The sequence below is a fragment of the Pygocentrus nattereri genome, chromosome 8 (genome assembly GCF_015220715.1).
Source record: "Pygocentrus nattereri isolate fPygNat1 chromosome 8, fPygNat1.pri, whole genome shotgun sequence".
Classification (NCBI taxonomy): Eukaryota; Metazoa; Chordata; class Actinopteri; order Characiformes; family Serrasalmidae; genus Pygocentrus; species Pygocentrus nattereri.
The window spans coordinates 24,192,655-24,214,647 of NC_051218.1; the positions used below are offsets into that span (position 1 = coordinate 24,192,655).

The window sequence follows — 21,993 nt, forward strand, 5'->3', positions numbered from 1 at the left end:
TCTGCAGACCAGTTTCTGCTCCGCCTTGCTGAACGCTATAAACCTTTCGCTATGATGTGCAGAACGTACTTACACATTCCTATTAGAGTGTAATCGGATTCAGGTGTTTACAAGGATATTAATCTTTTATTTAACATATTATTTAGAGGATTATCCACCTCGTTCATTTGGATAGAAATTGTATTCCGAATTTTAAATAAAATTGCATATACTTTAGGGATACATACATTAATGCAATATATTCATAAATACCTTTGTAACAATATAATTTGTTAATCAGATTATCCTAATTAAGTAAACCAGAGGTATGGGGGGAAAAAAGGAAACAGTTTGCTTGGTGAAATATAAATCTCACACTTTTATTCCCTACAGTAAAGTCAGAAAAGACAGATCAACACATCTCGAATTACAGTCACAGGGACAGCACAATCAATAAAAATGTTCTCCAAGCAATAAACTCTTTATTAAACTCAAAGAATTCAGACAACAGGAGAGATGAACAAGTGGACACAGGAGGGCTGTAACTCTTTTTCCTCTTCTGTCCACCCCACCGCTTCCCAATACTAAACACTGGCCTTTTTGTCTAGAAGGAGTAGCCATGTTTGTTTCATGCAGGTCTGACAGACATGATTGCCAATTTTTCTCACCATTTTTAATTGATTTTCTCCTTCATTTTAGAACTCTGCACTGCATGCTGCTCTGTCACTGTCTCTGTCTAATGCTAATGTGAAACGTTAGACTGTTGTCTTCCAGCCGTGACTTCTCAGCAGGCCTCCAGCACAGCTTTCGGTAAACCATCTGAGAAACCTCCATTTAAATCGATACCAGAGAAAACCCGGAAACGCACCGAAGCTAGCATATAAATCCAAGCCAGACATATGCTCTCAATTAGATACTCATGGCTAAAATTATACTTGGAAGACTGATAAAATGTTTATGGAGTTTTTGATGCATTCATACATAACACAACTTAATGCCATGAAGTGTTTTTTTTTTGTTTGTTTGTTTGTTTTTTTTGTTATTTATTTCCTCATCATGTGGTAAAAAAAACACATTCTACCCAAAATAAAATCTATGCATGGTGTCTGCTAGACGAGATGCGTCAGTCTATCTTACAAAAACCTACTGCAGATGCTTTTCAAATGGTATTTTTCTAAAACGGAGCGCTGACTAAATAACATGACACCAACGCAAATAGTCCCGAACCCATTTGGTTACGATTCAGTCTCAGTCTACTTGGTCTATTTGGTAGCAGCTGTATCTCATCATTTAAAGATGCAACACTCCAATTATCAGGCTAATCATGTTACATCTACTATTTATACTACAGACAGGACTGAAAAACAGTGATAGACCACTCTTCACAAACTAAAGTTGGTCAGTTTACCACATGTGGATCATCTGTGAAGTTTAAGATTTTCATTAACAGTAGAAATCCATCTACTTGTACACATGAGACAATTTTCAGGCTAAATATGTTGCCTCTACCTGAGATCTATAAACAAGAGTAGACTATTACCATACAACATAAGTTGCATGTAGTTTGTCTAGAATGTCTGAAGACTTTCACAAGAGGCTAATTTTTATTGACGGCCACAACAAGTGACACCTTAGTGGGCTGTGCTGTTGGAATTAAGCTAACCTAGAGAACAGCAACGTGACGTAACGTTTAAAATCGCATTAAATTAAATGAGAAACAAAAAAAATGGTTCATATTTGGTTCAGTGAAGGATAGAGTTAGTAAAGCTGACAGACCTGCCATGACATTAATTTTGTCTTTCTGACGACATTTTTCATGAGGTACAGAGTGAAGACACCTGTGCAATCTGTGAAATTTCCTCTTGGTTATGTAGGGAGGGATTGGAGGATGTTAACCAAAGAAGAGAAGGAAGCAAATGAAATGCTTCAGACATAGTGAGACAGGATGTGGAGCAAAACAAAGGTGAAAGTGAGGGCAGCTCCACAAGAAAACAAAATTAAGCATTTTTAATTTGATGGCCCTCATCATAATGGCATGGATCTGAGTCAGTACTACATGTCCATCTGCTGAAGAAAGAGATGTGAGGAAGACAGCAGTGGTTTAAATAGAATTGTATGGGCCCCAGTGCACAAAAAGTACTCTCCTCTCCACCCATACAAATATGACTCAAGTTGATGGAAGCTAAAATTATATCTTTCTATGTGTCAATGGTGGATAATTGTGGTATACAAAGCATGGGCTCAATAATGATCATCAGTGACTGGTTCCTGTGGGCCCCAGTGTGATTGCTACCCTATCTGCAGCCCCCCCAGCCCACCAATCTTAATGTTTAGTCAAAATGGCTATTAAGCACAAGTTATTCATTTTCAGCATTTGACAGAGAAATTATACAGAAGCCTTAACAACCAAATATAATATTACAGTTTTTACTATTTAACAGTCCACCTTTGGATTTATTATCTTCTGCTCTTGATGAAATAGCCACTCTTTTATCACAATATATCGCTGCTGAAATGCTGGTCCTCTGGGATTTTAATCTTAACTGGCTCTCTAATGCATCTGATTACTTAAAGGAAATATGTGGAAATCTTACCCTCACACAATTGGTCATGGAATCAATACGCCCAAATCCGAAGGATCCCACCAAATCTACCCTGCTAGACTTAATTCTGTGCAACAAAATGGACAGAATTGTTGCCTCAGCAGTCTTTGACCTTGGTATTAGTGACCACTGCCCCACTGGATGCATTAGAAACAGTTACAAGAACAAAACAGGCTCTTGGATGGTGGTTAGAAGAAATTTTAAACATTTTAGTGAAAAAGCTTTTCTATCTGACTTAGCAATGAGTGAAATCCACCTTACACTAGAAATTCCAGATGTTGACTTGCCACTAAACCACTTTAGCAAATAATTTCTAACAGTGGTAAATACACATGCCCCCTACAAAAAGCAAAGAATAAGAGACCGTCCCTTGGTTCTCTAGTGAAGCTTCCTCATTGTTTAAAGCCAGAAATAAAGCTTGGTCTACTGGCTCATGTTCAGACAATTGAGAAACAGGTGTACCTCTGCATTTAGAAAGTCAAATCAGATTATTATCTCAGCCTGATTACCAGCTCTACAAACACTCAGATCTTTTGGAAAACTGTAAAATCTTTTTAAAACAATTCCTCTATCCTTCCACCAACATTATAGTTGATGATCCGCTGATATGTGATCAGAAGGAAATCTGTAGTATTTTGCTGCAGCTGGGCACATTTTTGAAAATACAGACTCGAATCTGCAGTCAGATAAAACTGACAACAACTCTACTGCTACACAGAGCCAAGGTTTCTTCACACTCCAATCAAAGTAGCTAAATTTCTTACTACTATTAATCCACGTAAAACTACAGGTGAAGATGGGCTGGACCCTTACTGCCTGTGTTTAGCAGCCCCAGTTATTTAATATACATAACATATATTTTTAATCTCTCTCGTTTATCATGCAGAATTCCCAGGATCTGGAAAATAGCTCATGTAACTCTCCTGCATAAAGGAGATGAGGCAGCAAATAACATTAGGCCAAGCTCAAAATTGTCCTGTTTAGCTAAAATATTAGAACTTTTAATAAATAGTCAACTTAAATCATTTCTACACAAAAATTCTGTCCTGTTTAACTATCAATCTGGCTTTAGAGAAAGACACAGCACCATTTCTGCTACCACACTGGTTTTAAATGATCTATACATGGTCATAGACAGGAAGAGGCATTGTGCTGCCATTTTTATTGATTTATCAATAGTGTTTGATACAGTTGATCACACTCTTCTTCTAAGGGACTTGAGATTGGCTTTGATACAAATGCACTAAAATGGACCCAAAATTACCTTTCAGATAGACAACAATGCGTAGCACTGAGTAATTACAAGTCAGATTTCTTGAGTGTATCCAAAAGAGTACCACAAGGTTTAATTTTGGGCCCAGTTTTATTCAATATATATGTTAATGAACTTGCTGCCTCTGCCTCAGACTGCAAAGTACACCTGTATGCAGATGACACGGTTTTATACTATTCAGCTGACTATTCAATGCTCTACAGTATTACACCTCTACAGCTGCTTTGTGTAAATACAAACTGGTTTTAAATGCTAAGAAAACTAAGTTCATGCTATTTTCCAGATGAACTAATACAGATTTTAATTCTGTAAATATCACAACCCTGACGGGATCCAACATTGAGTCACAGAGTATAAATTCCTTGGCATATGACTGGATGATAAACTCACTTTTAAACTCTACATTAATAAATTGGTTAGCAAATGTAGAGAGAAGCTTGGTTATCTATATAGAAATAAATCCTGTTTCCCCGTGTATATTAGAAAAAGAATTGTTGAGGCAGCTTTACTATCTGTCATGGACTACGACGATGTAATTTACAAACACACATCTGCCAGTTCCCTCAAACCACTGGACTCTATCACTATCACTCTGTACTGAGGTTCCTCACTGGAGACCCTTATAACACTCATCACTGCAGACTGTATGAGAAAGTTGGTTGGCCCTCACTAGCTACACGACGGGAAACACACCGGTTTATTTTAATTTATAAAACTCTCTCTGGCCATTTGCAAGAATATATTACTGCAATGATATCTGTAAATGATGGTATTTATCAGACTCAATCCAGCAGCTTGATCACATGCCAGGTATCAAGGGTTTTTACTGAACTGGGAAAATCTGTTTTTAGTTGCAGTGCACCAGCGAGCTGGAACTTAATACTGCTGGTGTCACCTGGTCATTTTAAACTTCTACTCTCTAACCACCTCCACTCTGCCTGCCACTGTTTTACCTTATTTTTTACCATTATATTAGTTCCATTAATTTATTATGTATTATTTTATTATTTATTTATTTTATCCATTATAATTCAGTATTCTTATTATTTTAATTATTATTGTTTTATCAATATTTCTCATTTTAATACATTTGTATATCAGCATTTTTTTATCGTCTTGTTTTACTTTGAGCTGATTTTATTAACCTTTACATCTTATGTATGTTTCAATTTCTGTTTTATATGTTTTATTATATTTTTGTGTATTATTATTATTAATGTTTCCCTTTTTATACTTACTTCATTTATTAAATTTACTTTTATCATTTGATATGTTCTTACACATTATCAATCCCTTATTCTGTACTTACTCGGCAACATTGTAAACGAGGGGCACACTCAATGTTCTCAGAGACTAAATAAAGGTTGATTGATTGATTGATTGATTGATTGATTGATTGATTGATTGATTGATTACAGATTCCATTCTTTCCAAAGACGTCTTTCAGTTTTTTTATGAAATCGTCTTGGAAATCTGTCCACCACATCGAAAGTTTTAGAAGCTTCTTTGAATTGAGAATGTTCTTCTTTTTTGTCTTTTGTCCATCCTGAGAAAATTCACATAACAACTCCTGTAATTTTTCAGTTCTGAAGCAAGAGTGGGGCTAGATATACTGTTACTGTTGAAATATTGAATCTGAATGTCACAGTTTGGGTGGTCTACTAGGTCTTGCACTGTTTTTAGGAGTTGCATTTTCTCTATATCTTTTAATTTTTCCAGTTTTGGAAAGCCACTTTTTTTTGTTTGTTTTTTGTTTATTTACATTTAACATATATTAGTGTATCTTCACTGTAATCTCCTCAGAAATATTTTATGAAAAATAAATAACTTTATAATAATAAAAAAATAATTAAAAAATAATAACTATATTATTGTCATTGTGAATGTAAATTAAATAAATTGTCTCTGGCTTTTGCCCAGTATTGTATGTCACCAGAAGACATCAATCTCTAATTTCATTCAGCATAAGAAACACAAAGCTGAGTGAGGTTCTCTGAATGTGTTCAATAAAATGTACTTTAAAATCTGACTGGCAGCCCAAGTGAGAACTGAATCCATAGTAAGCATCTCTCACAGCTCACTACTGACAACAAGCTGCAGGCCCTTTCTCAATTCACAAGTGCACTGTGTAGATGTTTGTGAGTGTGTGTGTGTGTGTGTGTGTGTGTGTGCGCGCGCACAGGTGTGTACACGTGTATTGTACCTAGGGCTTGGGACATTCTTTTTAGAGGCTCATTTAAAATGTAAACAATGTGGTGCCCACCTCTGTGTTGTTTATGGTTAATGTGCCTGCTATTGTGCTTTTTACCCACCTGCACCAACTGTGTTTCACGTTGGCCTGTCGAATTAGCATTTGATGCAGAAGAGGCTATGAGCACAGTGCCAGACTCAAGCCTCAATTAAGCTCAAGGGGGCAAGCAACCTCCTCTGCTTAAGTAGTAATCTGGAGGCCCCGTGCACTTCCATACTTATCGTCCTGTCCCACATGTGCACTTTACACCATGCAAATGATGGGCAACAATACGCCGGGCTGCTCCAGTCACCTGTTGTTAGTCCCAGGAACAAAGGCTGGCACTGCTGCCAGGCCCCACAGCCATCCAGCAAGCCAGGTAATGAGGCTTCATGAATATGTATGAAGGCCAGTGCCGGATATGGCAGGCAAGCCGAGTGATTGACAAACAAGATAAACAATAATAACAAGCAAGGGCAAAGACAAAAGCCCTCATCGGCCCAGCCAATCACGAGCATGGAGAGAAGGCCGTTGCTGTGGCAAAGAGCAAGAGGGAGGGCTGACGGGCCCAATGCATAGTGTGTCTCAGGATGTGTAACTGAGAGAATACTACATCACTTTCAGCCAAGTACAATACGTTACATCAGCCTAGCAAAGTCTTAATAATACAATGCTGCATTTAACAGTGTGGAAGCATATTTTTTTGTTATGGTTTATGGTACAGAGGTTTATCTGTGAAGGGCAGTTTGTCTTTGTTACATGTGTTATTGCCTGGGACTGCACCACATTCAATGGAAAACAGAGACTGTACAACTCACAACATTCACAGACATCATTACGCAGCAATTAAGGGTGCAATAAAGTCACAGCAAACTCCACTGAACCACAGACTAAAACTGTTACAGAGAATACACATTCACATTGGGCAAATTTTCATGCCTTGGCGAAGTAGAAGCGAGAGAAAATCAATTATGCTTACAGTAGTCTCAGAATAGGGATTCATAAGGCACTCTTTTTGTGTAGGCAATAGAGACCAAGAAATACATACTTCATTATTATCAGCTTAAGAATCAAAAATACATGAAGTGGTAAAATGAGAGGGAATGGAGGTACTGAGCTCTTCTTAAAACTCAAAATTGCACAGGCGTCCATATTATTTTAATTTATTATTTCCTATTTCACAGTAGTGCAGTAAGTGGGGATAAATCCTAAAGAATGAATAGCATAATTCATAACAACGAGAGCTTAGTGCTGGAGAATAATAATGTGGCATGGAGACTTACTCCAAAATATTCTCTTTTTTTTTCCACACTCTTGTGGAAAGTTCAACACAAAAAAAACCAGCTTCCAGACACACATCAACACACACAATTACACAGCCATTAGATGTTCCAGAGCCAACATTTGGTGGTCCAGCAAATAAAGTGACACAGCAGCCGATGGCACTGAGACTCTAGGGAGAAACATCTGTTGCAAACACCGTAAAGTCTGTGGCTTAGAATGAAGCTGGAAGTGCTGCTGTGGGTTTAAGCTCAGAAAGAGGCTGTCTCTATTTCACCCTTATGCCAATATGTATAAATAAATCTGTGAAGAGCTGATTTCCTATAGTTTATTTATGGTACGTTGTGTGAATCAAACATGTCAGGGAATATAAAAGGCTGCTTGTGCTCTGTAATTGTGACTAATAGTTGCCTCCAGCACTGCTGCCCTGTGAAGGACATTTATTTTAGCCTGTGTCCTCTCCTAATTGCCACTGAAAATGTCATACCATACACATAGTCATTCTTTATTGAAATGAAAAAAATCTGTGTAAAGTCTAACAAACAAATCAAAACAAAAAAAACAAAAAACAGAGAAATCACACTAAAATGTGACATAATATAACCACATTTAGGAAGTGCAGTTTTTCATGTAGCCTGTATATACTTCAATGGAAATAATGAGAAAAAAAATGAAAGCTGAAATAATGAGAGGCCATCTCAGTGTCTGACACTAAAACTCTACTACATCAAACTACATGATGTATTATATTTATAAAGTATGATTACTCGTACAGGCAGAATATACTTAAATGCGATCAACTGCATGAACAATGTCTCTGTTACAAATGAAGAATGAAAAAGAGAGGTGTTAAAGACAAGTGTAGTAGAAAGGAGAAGAGTGAAGTGGAGTAGAGAAGAAAAAAGATGTAGACGGAAAAGTTATAGATAGTGCAAGGAGTAAACAGACAAGACCTTGGTTGATATGCAGCGGCTATGCTGATTGAAACCCCAAAGGGCAGATAGAGCTGGAAGAGCTGTGTTCAGGTAATGTGACCAGGGCCACAGGGAGCAGTACAAGTCCACTGACCTGAATTTGTATCCACTGAATAAACCGAATTAACTCTAACACTGCTGCATTTTACAACTTTCTACTTTTCAGTTGGAAATGACCTAGCCACTTCACAAAGCCATATATTTACTCTACTTACGCTAAACATGTATTATGTATATGTATTCATTTCTTTAAACTTATGGCTAAATGTAAAAGATTACTGATCTGTTCCTTTCTTCTCTGACATTTCCTTTCAACTTTATGTGCACAGCATACTAATGACAAATAAATAACTGCAAAGTCATGTAGTCATTAGTTTTTCCTTTTGAAGAGGAACAGAGTAACATTAAATACACAGACAGAATTAAACCATTAAAACTTCACTTCTTACACTGAGTAAAACATACCCCAAGAGCAGAATCAGCCAGTGTGTCTTGTGTGTATGTGCATGTGCATCAGTGAAAATGTACAGGGGAGAGGATGAGAGAAAGACAGTGAGAGAAATAGAAAGAGGGTCAGCTTTCAAAGCTGTCCCAGTGATGTCCCCACACAGCACAGCTGTGAAGAGACAGCAAGCCTTGAACTGCTGAGGGAAGATAGTAGACTTGGGCTGTAGACTGCAAAAAACTGACTGCTTAATAGCAGTCTATCACACCATGAAGATAAAATCATCCTAGTTTATAGGAAATCTTGAAGAGAAATTATAAACGTTTAGCAACATCTTGCCATACCATCTGCTAAAGGCGAGCTTTTCAAGCTCTATTACAAGTTATCAAATAACTGCAACATTTAAATCTGACCAACATCTTTCCATCCATATTTAGCAATTGTGCGATAATCTACTAAGCTATTTATGGGACAGCCACTGACATTTTCACCTAGCAAGCAGCTGGTGCATTTCTCATTGTCAAATTAAGCTTCAGGATTTATGCATCTACACATTATTTTCCATGTTTGCTGTAAAACAGGTGCACAAATTAGGAGTTAAACTGTTACAAAGACTACCATGATCCTAATTAACGCTTAGGCTTTAAGAGTAATTAAAATTGCTTTATCTGCCAGCGTCATGAATTTGGCATTTAACAAATTGGCAAATAGTGTTGCAATACAGCATGCAAATACCTTTCATGAATTTAGCAAAGAGGAGGGATAATTTAAGGCTGTGCTCGCTATCAAAGCTCCAGTGCTATTTTCTCTGAGCAGTGGGTCTCTGGCCCTGCGCATTACGTGATCTGAGCTGGGATTAGTCCTCGTATAATGAGAGCTTTGATGAGATGTGCAGTGGGTCATTTTCATATAGAGGCTATTAGAGGGCAGTGTATGCCTCACTCTTGATTGTGTTAGAAACAAGACCAGAAAGGTTGCATCCAGCTTCCATATGATGTGGGTGCGAAGCTTATTAGAATTCCAAAGACAGATTTCCTCCGGGGCAGTATATGAGCTGTGTAATATACAACGAGAGGATGCAAAATCGTCTCTCTGAAACAAAAGAAAGCAACCACCCATAAAAACAGTGTGCAGAGGTTGCTCATGCAACATGTAATTTTCTAGAGTAAAATAAATAAATAACCTGCAACTTGCACACAACAATACTCATGTCACTGTGGTAATAACTAGTAAAGTACTACATAGTAGTACAGAACTTGTTTTTAATTATTTATTTATCTTTCCTGAGTAGTAGTAGAGTAGTAGTTTCGTGCTGTCCTGTTATCTGTGGGATATGTGCAATATACGAAGGCTATGGCTTCAGCAAATATCTTGTTTTCACTTTCTTTTGTTTCTTTTCCACCTAGGAACTCTGTTAATGGTATATGCAATGTGGATCTGAGAACTGAGCTGCATAGTACACAGAATTATTTTCAAATGCTACTTTAATTGTAAAATACAGAATTACTTTATATATTTCATATGTGCATAATTTGACACTTGACTTGTTTAAAACAACTTCAGTGTCTTGCATAGATTGCTTTTATTTATGCATATGTACCTCTAATGTGCAAAGTACTCATTTTCTTAGCTTTGAATGCTACTACTTCTCTCACCACTACGTGTGTCATAGCTGCACTCATTTTATGTGCAACTAGTTTAAAGGTGACAAGCTTAACCATAGTAAAACAAGCAATTTTAAGCACAGAAGATTTGAAACCACTGCCAACGTGTCTAAGTCAGGCCGCTCCAGCAAATTTAACCCAAGAGCAGACCATAAAATTCTAAAACAAGTCTTTAAAAACCCCATAATTTCATTAAAGGATCTGTCACTGTGGATGTCAAAGTGAATGCATCTACCATAAAACAAGACAGCACAAATTTGACCTACATGGCTGGTGCACGCACAGGAACCATTAGCTGTATAAAAAAAATATCTGGGCAAGACTAAAGCTTGCTACTCAATATTTAGGCAAGGATCAGGACTTCTTGAACAATGTACTATGGACAGTTAAAGACAGAATTGTTTGGCCACAGTACCAGAAGCTCTGACTGGCAAAAAAACAAAGGCTGCTTTAGATCAGAAAAACAGCAAGGTAAAACAGCCTTAACAAAAGACTGAAATTGGAACCGACTTAATATAGCTGACACCAACCCATTAAAATATACCTTCAGCTGCCATCTTTCCAGTAGGCCCCCTGATGCAGGCATGTTTAAAACAGGCACCAGGCTGCAGTGGCTTCATTGTACATGCAACCTCTCTCCCTTCTGGCCAGATCTTGTGTCAACAACAGAGTCCAATGGCATTGTCTGTCCATCTGCCCTTTTCAAGGAGACCTTTGCCTCTCTTGTTGACACATTCCCATTCAATATACCATCTTGTTTAGACCACTGATGTATGCCTATTACGCATATTCTTTTTTTTTTCTTTCCTGATTGCTTCTAGGAGCTTTTGTCACTGGGAGGCTGTTGGTTCTGTGCATATGTGATGAAACAAACAAAGAAAAAAATCTCCATACGTCACAGCAGCCAAGCAAGGAGGAATATTTATTTCCATAAAAGTTTGGACATTACATAAAATTCAATAAATCTTGACTTGTCAGTCTCTTTGATGTTTATTTAACTGACAAAAAGTACAATAAATCACTAGCTTTGGTTGATAGTAATTTGTGAATATAAACAAATTTGCAACATACTCAAAAAATGCTGGGAAACAGGCAAAATAAGAGTGAAAAGTTTATAAAATGTTTAAGTTTGACTGTTTTGAAATATTCCACAATTAAAACTGGCAACAGGTAAGGACATGATGATTGAGTATAAAAGGAGTATTCACCAAAGGCTCAGTCTATGCAAAGAAAGACAGATTGTGACTCAAATGTCATGAGAGAATTGTCAAACAGTTCAAAAGAGCTTTTCTGAATACAAGGTTTCAAATAATTTAGGTCACTATCTACCTTGCACAACACTGTGAAAAGATTCAGCGAATCCAGAGAAATCTCAGTTCATGCAAGAGCAGAAACCACTGTTGAATGTCCATGCCCTTTGAGCCCTCAGATGTACCAGGAGTACTTAAAAAATGTTGTCCTCTAACACAGTCCACTGCTACATCAAGAAATGAAACTGGAAACTTTACCCGCCAAGTTCTCTGGGCCTGAGCTCATCCCAGATGGCCCGAAAGAGAGTGAAAATGTGTGCTGTGGTCAGATGAGTCCATGTTTCAGCTTGTTTTTGGGAAAAATGGACGCCGAGTTCTTCATGCCAAAGACAAAAAAGACCACGCAGATTTTCATCAGTGAAAAGTGCCATGCCAACATCCGTCATGGCAACCTGTACCTGTACGTTTAGTGCCCACAGCATAGGTGACTTTTATATGTGTGAAAGTACTATTGACGCATTTTAGCAAGACAAATCCTGCCATAAATGAAGTCCATTGCTATTTTAGCAAGACAAGGTCAAGCCTCATTCTGCACGTGCTACAACACTGTGGCTTTGTAGATTTTTAGTGCATGTGATTCTTTACTGGCCTGCCAGAAGTTCTGATCTGTATCCTATTGAAAATGTATGGCACATCACAAAGCATAGAATCAGACAACAATAACCATTGACTGTTGAGCAGCTGAAGTCTTGTATCATGCAAGAATGGGCAACAATTCAACTTTCAACTGCAATAGTTAGTATTCTCAGTTCCCAAATGATTGCAAAGTTTAATTAAAAGGAAAGGTGATCGTACACAGTGGTAAACATGCCAACCTTTTTGAGTGTGCAGACAAAATGTGTTTATATTTATAAAATATAATTATGTTGGTCAGGGAAAACACTGAAAATCACAGATTACAGATTCTTGTTTTTATTCCTTTTTCTGGAAATAGGATTTGTATTTATTTTACCTCAATCCCTCCAAAGAGTAGCAGGATAGGAGTATGAATGTAGAGCACTGGCAGGTCTGCTGTAATTCATATATCTGTACATCACAGTGATGGACCTTAATACAGAGTAAGGGGAGCCAATCAAGGCCAATACACGTTTAAAATGGGTGACTCATTGGACGAGCACATTGAGTCTGACACAAACAGTGTTCACTGACAAATTCAGCACATTAGGCATGTCATCCAGGCAGCAAGGTGGCATTGCTAAATAAGGTTTTATCTACATTATGATCAGCTCCTGTTCTTCAATCTTCCCATTCATCTTTCTATTTTTTCTCATGTAAACCAGTACTATAAGTGCCCTTTTGAACTAGAGTTCCTTCTCATTCTCTCGTCTGCTTCCACAGGGTCATTCACACTCATCCCCCACTCCTCTTTGTTGAATAGAGAAACAATATCCAAGAGGCTCTGTAGTCATGCTGTGAAGCAAAGAGAGTATGCTCATCTGCTGGTTTTCCAAGCACATACTGCTAGCATCTGCCTATCACTATAAAATATCCAGCTTGTATTTTCATGTGATCATAAAAAGGACATCACCCAGTCATTTTAACCAGTGAACAACAAATTTCACAATATACAGTATGTGTTCATAGATATATGGTGATTGGATGAAGCCAGAAAAGCAGGCCAGTCCAAATGATTAATGAAATGGCGAAAATTATATGAGGCGAGGCAACAGCTCAGCTACTCACAGCTGGTGGTTAATACATGTTTGTCCCCGCATCATTATGGCACACTGTAATATACTGTAAATACCTTCGCCATTAGGTAAAGCTGTGCAACCCTAGGATAAAGGCAAAAGTAATTATGATCTTTGTGAGATCATAATTGTGTGAGAGAGTGTGAGAGAGAGACACAGAGAGAGAGAGAGAGAGAACATACACTATACATTATTTGGGCATAGCAATCTGTTTCAAAGGAAGTTCTGACTTGGCTATGAAGAGAAAAGGTGAGGAGAGCTTTTTCATTCAAATAAATCAAAATTTAAATACCAATCACAATTTGGCTTAAAATATTTAAATCAATTATCAAACCAATTGCACCAAATGGCAGTGAGGTATGTGGAACCCTGACACAAAACAATTGTACAAACTGGGACAAACATCCAATTGAAGCCCTGCGCACAGAATTCTACAAAAATATCTTACATGTGCAGAGAAAAACACAGAATAATGTGTTCAGGGCTGAATTAGACAATATCCACTTCTATTAAATATTCAGAAGAGAGTTCTAAACTTCTGGAAACACATAAAATCCAGTGACCCCCCCCCAGTCACTCCACTATAAAGCACTGGCCAGTCAGGTGCTTAACATCGACAGGAGTTCCCTGAAGTAGCTTGTCCTGAGCCTCAGTAACCTAAAACCCAATGATATCACCAAAACCAATATGCCTGACCACATGCTCAGTCAGAAAATCAGACCCAACCAAAAACACAATTGCATCACCCACCGGACTGAAACGACACAACACCACCACAAACTTCAGTGCTATTTGACCCTAAATTGACATTACACATTAGCAACATACCTGACAAGAATTAAAGAAAGAAAACTGAGGAAAGTGTTGACTATGAGCACAGTCTGGTCATTGAAATTGGCCAGCGCAGACAGAGCTGGTTACCTAGAGAGGCCAGACTGTGCTCTCACTGTGAGTTCTCAGTGATGGAGACGAAGTTGCACATCCGGACAGAATGCTCTAAATATGACTGCTTTAAAAATGAGTTTTATAAGACATGGAACAGTGTCTGTCCTGAGTTTCAGCTCTGCAGTAACTCTGAGAAACTGCTGAACATATTAGGAGAGAAGAGTGAGCTGATCACACATGCAGGGAGATGACATGACAGCCTGTCACAACCTGAGTGATAATCAGTAAGGACAACCCAAAAAATGATTTTGATTATTCCTGGTTATTGTGTATTCAGAAATTTGAAATCTTGACGCTTTTATTTTCCTTTTCCTTGATTACTAATATGACTGTAAATAACTTTTTTCTAGTGTTCTAAATCTACTAATTTCTAGTGTTCAATCTTTGGCAGTAGTGTATGTTATTATATTCATGCCAATAAAGCACTGTTGAACTGAACTGAACTGTGTGTGTGTGTGTGTGTGTGTGTGTGTGTGTGTGTGTGTGTGTGTGTGTGTGTGTGTGTGTGTGTGTGAGAGAGAGAGAGAGAGAGAGAGAGAGAGAGAGAGAGAGAGAGAGAGAGAGAGAGAGAGAGAGAGAGAGAGAGAGAGAGAGAGAGAGAGAGAGTGTTGATGGATTAATTTCTCCTGTAAAGCAAGGTTTGGTGTAGGAAAAGGTCATCATTTTAACTTGCGCACTCATCTACACAGCTAGCAGACATGCATTCCCAGCACCTAGCCCACACTTATGGCCAAATAAAGCTTATCTGAACTGCCAAAAACAGCTCTATGGGGCCCTGTGAGACATTTAAATAGTCTTTACTGCCTTTTCTTGGAACAATTTTTAAATTCAGTTTTTACCATTTCTACATTTTTCTGTTATCATTTGACAACACCACCAATCTGCACAAAGGCTGTACATATACTACTGGCAAAAATATTCAGTCACCTGAATCGAATTATTATCCAAATAATTGAATCCAGGTGTTTCAATCACTTCCATGGCCACAGGTGTATAAAATCAAGCACCTAGGCCTGCAGACTGTCTCTACAAACATTTGTGAAAGAATGGGTCGCTCTCAGGAGCTCTGTGAATTCCAGCATGGTACCAAGATGGAAAACCACCTGTGCAGTAAGTCCAGTCATGGAACTTCCTCTCTGCTAAATATTCCACAGTTAACTGTCTGTGGTATTATAGCAAAATGGAAGTGATTAGGAACGACAGCAACTCAGTCACGAAGTGGTTCGCCACGTAAAATGACAAGGTCAGCAGATGCTGAGGCGCATAGTGCGCAGAGGTCACCAACTTTCTGCATAGTCAATCCAAACATCATGTGGCCTTCAGATTAGCTCAAGAACAGCGTAGAGAGCTTCATGGAATGGGTTTCAATGGTCGAACATCACCAAGTGCAATGCAAAGCGTCGAATGCAGTGGTGTGAAGCACTGCCACTGGACTCTAGAGCAGTGTAGACGTATTCTCTGGAGTGACCAATCATGCTTCTGTGCCAGGAGAATGGTTCTTGTCTGTCTGCATTGTGCCAAGTGTAAAGTTTGGTGGAGGGGGGATTATGGTTTGGGGTTGTTTTTCAGGAATTGAGCTCAGCCCCTTAGTTCCAGTGAAAGGAACTCTTAACGCTTCAGCAGCCCAACAGATTTTGGACAATTTCATGCTTTGTGGGAACATTTTAGGGACGGCCTCTTCCTGTTCCAACATGACTGCGCACCAGTGCACAAAGCAAGGTCCATAAAGACATGGATGAGCGAGCTTGGTGTGGAAGAACTTGACTGACCTGCCTGTGCAGGCAGGTCCTGACCTCAACTCAACAAAACACATGCGGGATGAATTAGAGCAGAGACTGCGAGCTAGGCCTTCTCGTCCAACATCATTGTCTGACCTCACACATGCACTTCTGGAAGAATGGTCAAAAATTCCCATAAACACACTCCTAAACCATGCAGAAAGCCTTCCCAGAAGAGTTAAAGCTGTTATAGCTGCAAAGGCATAATATTAAACCCTACAGATTAAGTAACAATGGGATGTCACTCAAGTTCATATGTGTGCGAAGGCAGACGAGCAAATACTTTTGGAAACAGAGTACCTCACTGCATGTTGCCGGTGACAATATCATTTGGCCACGTACTCAAAGCCTCAGGAGTAAGGTAACTCTGGGATTGAATTTACTGAATGTGACTGGTGTCATTCATTAAAAAAATGTTAGAATATGACTTGCCTTTCACATACAAGATAACCATTTGACTGTCGCATCAAATACATGCAAAGCAGATCTGCACAACGTATTTGCCATTTTCATGACTTTCTGTGAACCTTTTTCAAAATGTTTAAAAATTCAGTAAAATTCTTTATGCTGCATATATTTTATATTGTAAAGGATACTGATAAAGGATCTTCATATATTACTGTATGTCTTACAATTTACGTATTCTGGGGACCTGTTACATTTTATTCTGCACAGAGATGAATGCAAAAGATTAAAACGAGTCACTTTTGAAAAGACCAGCATTAAGGTTGGAAAATTCTCCAAATTCTCAAAAAATCTCCAAAATTCTTGATTAAGCATATGCACAGTTTAAGAGATGGGATCCAGAATCACTAGCAACCTCCAGCCCAAGAGGTTAGGGAATCGGCCCTCTGACCAGAAGGTGTCCTTGAGCAAGGCACCTAACCCCCAACTGCTCCCTGGATGCTGCGGATAGGGCTGCCCACCACTCCAGGCAAGTGTGCTCACTGCCCCCTGGTGTGCATGTGATGTCTACTGCATGGATGGGTTCAATGCAGAGGTCAAATTTCCTAGTTGTGGGACTAATAAGAGACTAATAAGATACTTAAAAGGTGTGTCCAATCATAAGCAATGACCGACACAGCTCTGGGCATAAACAGCATACCCCCTAGTGGATAGTCTTTCATGCGGACACTAGCCTGTTAACTGGGAGAAGAAATGGCCTTCTCTCACTCAAAGCCTTACTCACAGCCGTGAAAGAGCCACCAGAGGCTGAGGGTTAGAAGGGGCGGACTCATAAAGGAAAGGGTGGTCTGATGTAAATGAGATCAACCCTTTCATAGACAGGAGCGGCATCTTTACCTCAGGAGACGCATGCCATTTGCAATTACCACATTTAAGATGAACAAAAACCACATAGAGGGAGTCAGTGTTAAGAGCTTCCAGGAGGCTCATCAATCTTGCCTGTAAGACAAAGAGCAGTAGAAGGGAGGGTGGTGCTGCTAGACTTTGCCAAGTCCTGTCCCACAGCATCTATTATTAGTGAGTGAATGGAGCCTCTGCTGGTCTGAGTGAATGAAGCCAAAGTGACTAGTACAAAAGAGGCAAAGTCTGGCAAGAAAAAAAGCATCAAATCAAAGCATTGGCATCAAATGAAGCTCTCCAGATGATATACATGTAATGAATATTTCCGCAATATTTATGCAAATAAGACAGAATCGTAGAAACACAAACAGGCGCACACGTACATACAGTTGTAAGTAAAATATGGGCATCCTGGGTCGATTTGTATTTTTGTTGATTTTCTATCTGAAAACAAGTACACATCAGAGAACACAGTTTCCATACAGTTATAATTAATGCACAGTGACTGCATTTAACATACAATGTCACCTACACAAAAGATATGGCACATTTTACATATATTTTTCCCCAACATGTTGCACTAGGCAAATAAACAGAAACTGCCATATTGAAATGTGTTCTCTCTGGAGAATATGTCAAATTATTTTCACTTGTACATTTTTTTTGCATGCAACGTACACATATATGCACGCATAAATGTGCATACGTACATACCTGGATTAACGCTTCGCTCAGTCTCTCCTCATCCACCTCCAGCACGATGTCTCGAATCTCTTCATAACGCAGCCGGAAAGATCCAAGGAAAATTGCTGTTGAGATGCAAAGGCAGGAGTTAATTTTTTTTTCTTTTAGCCTGCCGATGTTCAAAACCCTATGCTCTAATGCTCTATATAACTCATCAGTTGAAACATGAAGAAAAAATTCAGCAATCAGCTTTCAATAGAGTTGTTTGAAGTCATTCCAAGGTGACTGGGTAAGAAACATTTTGCTACTATGAAAACATCCAAAACAGCTTATATTTTCAGCAGCCATTATGCAGTAATGGCTAGACATCTTAACGGTGAATGCGTCAGGTGAAATTCTATGAGCGCAGAAAAGTCAATCTAATTAGTGTAATTTTGTGTCACGTAATAATTATTCAAACAAAGTATGCTTACTTTCCTTACATTTCAGGACATTTTACCAAAGTTAACTTTAAATGCAAATACGTACTTAAAAGCATATTCCTTGCTACCTGGACCCAGAATTGGTTTGACTTCCTCCTAATAAATGGAGTGCGTCAAGGAGAGAGGGTTTTGTGACTCATTCTGCCATCTTCCAGCAGCCCTCTGGCATGCAGGTAAGGCCAATCCAAATTCTGATTAACAGTGATTTAATAAACAACCATTCCCTCTGCCTCAGTCTCCGAATTACAGCGAAACTAAGCTCTATTCTCCAACACTTCATTAGGAGGCCATCTGTGTGCAACAATATGGTGAGTCCTTCACAAACATAGAGTCATATGTTAAGTCAGAAGATGCAGGAAATGTAAGCGGCTGGTGCATGTGACTGTGAGGATCATTCAGAAGGGACAGGGTGTGGAAGAGTGAAGCACCTATGGCATCTTTGACAAACTCCAACTCTTGGTAGTAATTAAAATGTGCCATCATTACCACAAATGACAGCAGCTTCACTTCAGATACAGGAATATTCTAATCAAGCAACTATCGATGGGATGATGAGCCAATTGTCAGGAGTTTTCACGTCATAAATAAATAAATGGTTTGTTTCAGAATGTGGTGAGTTTAATGACCTTGAAACGCAGAACTCATCAAATTTGCTGTAAAATTTTAATTGGATGAAGTTTCACCACGACAGATGCATCCCTTGGTTCATTTCCATCTCATTCTACCCAATCTTTTGATTTATACCACCATTTTTACTTATTCAATACAAAAAAAAGTCATATATAAATAAAATCACTAGAAATGCTTTTAAAAGTTATAAGCTAGTTATTGAAAACCAGATATAGTGTAAATGCAGACAAAAACTGATTCTAGGTATGTAAACATCACTGAAACTGCAGTTCTGTTTGAGACCACACTTAATACATGTCTAGGATAAACAGCTTTAGATAATCTACATATCTTTTGGCAAACAAACACATTAGAGAGGTGGACAGACAGTTATTTATAGCACCAATAACATCACTTGGTTAAATGCAGTCAGTTCGGTTCCTGAGAAATGTTCTGCTCTGGACTCACTCAGGGCTGTTATGAGAGAAAGTGCAACATGTTTGATCTACAAATCCTTCTACGTGTTAATGCATCACAGAGCAGCACTGCTTACTTTTATTAGACGAGAATGACAATCTCTGGATCTGAATGACCTGCTTTCCTGAAACCGTAGTCATTTCTGCTTCTACATGTCTGCACTCATGGGGGAAGTCTTACTACCCTCATAGGATCATGTCTTATCTCAGCTATTGTTTCATCTGCACACACAACTCCACCCACTCCTAGGGTCCAGAGCAACAGAACAAATATGTAGCCCCACTTTACAAGGTCATAAAAGTACTGGCAGGAATGTTAGAAGCTGTTGGTATGGTGGAGGGGTTAGGAGGCTTGGGTGTTTGCTTGTGTAATGGGTTCATTAAGGGGGAAGTTAGCTAGATGGCAGACAGCCTTATGCTAAAAGAAGCAAGTTAGAAGCCAGAGATACGACAACTTAAATCGCTGGACACACTGGGGGTTCCTAATTCATGATTAGTTTGCAAACCAGTGAGTTGCTAATACTAGTTTCCTGGATATGACTAGTTTAACTTTGTTAACTTAAACCATTTAACCCCTTGTGCACCATATAACCAAGTCGGTGACCCTATGCTGCTTTCAGTCTGGGCATTGTTAATGGCTTAATTTCCTAATCTACTGTACTCTGTAAAAGGAAAAAGATTTAGGTACCTGAGAAAATCATACTGAAAAAGCTATTTGCCTAGACAGTATGTATTTTGTTTCCTTCAAAAACACTAATATTGAAATAAATACAAATGATATTAATATAGTAAGCATTTACCTCACAACTGATTTCAGTGTGCAAGATCATATTAAGGCCATTGTCCAGGCAGCCCACAGACAGTAGTCACAGCATGCGACTGTGTAACTGATAGATGTCTGGGGGTGTGAACTGCATTTGTCAGCTTCAACAGAGGCAATAAAAGACAACACTTTCTCTCTTTCTGTCTGTCTTCAGCCCAGTCCCATCAGCACAAAGTGCAGTAACCCTCTCAGAAATCAGAACCTCTCAAAATAGCTCCTATTTACGCTTTGCTTGTTTTTCCTCTCTTTCTGCCCTTTTTTCTTTCATGAAAGATAGCATATCTGTAGCTAGGAAAATGTGTAACAGCACTCTCTTTTGGCATATGCATTCATAGGACTGCAATGGTGTGTGTTGTGTCAGAGACAGAGCTTGGTACAAGAGGAGGTGAGAGAGAAAGAGAGAGTGAAAGAGAGAAAGAGGGAGAAAAATAGAGAGAGTAAGAGAGATGCTGCCACTATCTGTTATTTCCTGCCAGGGCCACCTCCATCTGCTGCGGCACTAATCAAACATGGCAAAGACGCAGAGCTGGCCCTGTTACCCTCCTCTGTGCCCTGCTAACACACTGGCTTTGTCACTTCCTCATGAGGAGAGGGAGCAGAGCGGATGAAGAGATGGCCCTTATAGTTAAGCTTCAGCAGGCAGTAGAGGATGAACTGAGAGCGGGCACATGTCAGCATGTGGATGTAAGTATGAGGCTCTGAGCTACTGTATGTGTACACTGAGGTTTTTTGTTTGTTTTTTTTTAAGGTTCACCTACCTTGTGCCTAGTAATTGGTCATTTAATCAGATGCACTTACCATATCTGCATACTTTAGATGTTTACACTAACTTTGGAAAGTTACATGGCATATTAATACACATTGTTTTTTACTCAAAGTAACTTACGTAATGTATATGTACATATATAAATGTTTATTTACTTATTTATTTTTAGATAATTGAATATTTCTACAATTTTGAGATCAACAAAAATGTATTAAGTAATTATTAATAATTAAATAATAAATCATAGAATGTAGTTTTCAATTTTCAGTTATTATTTCAGGTTTTCTGCATTGAGATTTGATCACTTTTAAAAAGCAAAGAGTTCTGTCAAATGTCACCCTTCATTTATTTCATTCTCACTAAAAATGGCCATTAAGCACATTTTTTCAGGTCATATTTCTGCATAGTTAACCTGCAAAATGAGGGAGGGGGCAATTTTGCAAAATTAGTCCTAATAAATGTGCGAGTCCTGACATTAATTTATGTATGTATGAATGTATATTTTGGCATTAACTGCGTACGTACATTTTAATTTGCATTAAAGCCTTTGGATTTAAATATCTTTATCATTATGAGAAATGCATATCCAGGTGTGCCCCAACTTTTAATTTGTAGTGTATACATATGTATGAGCACATATGCACATGTGTGTTTAGGTCTCCGTATATTGTTACA

General features: G+C 38.5%; 1 protein-coding gene across 9 annotated transcripts in view; it reads right to left on the bottom strand.

Moving 5' to 3' along the window:
• The window catches only part of diaph2 (diaphanous-related formin 2), a 472,316-nt gene that overhangs the window by 196,056 nt on the left and 254,267 nt on the right, over positions 1-21,993 (bottom strand). For all 9 annotated transcript variants that reach the window (XM_017698456.2, XM_017698459.2, XM_017698458.2 and 6 more), the window contains one exon: positions 18,193-18,287. In XM_017698456.2, coding sequence (XP_017553945.1) covers positions 18,193-18,287 — 95 coding nt within the window. The remainder of the gene's footprint in view (positions 1-18,192; positions 18,288-21,993) is intronic.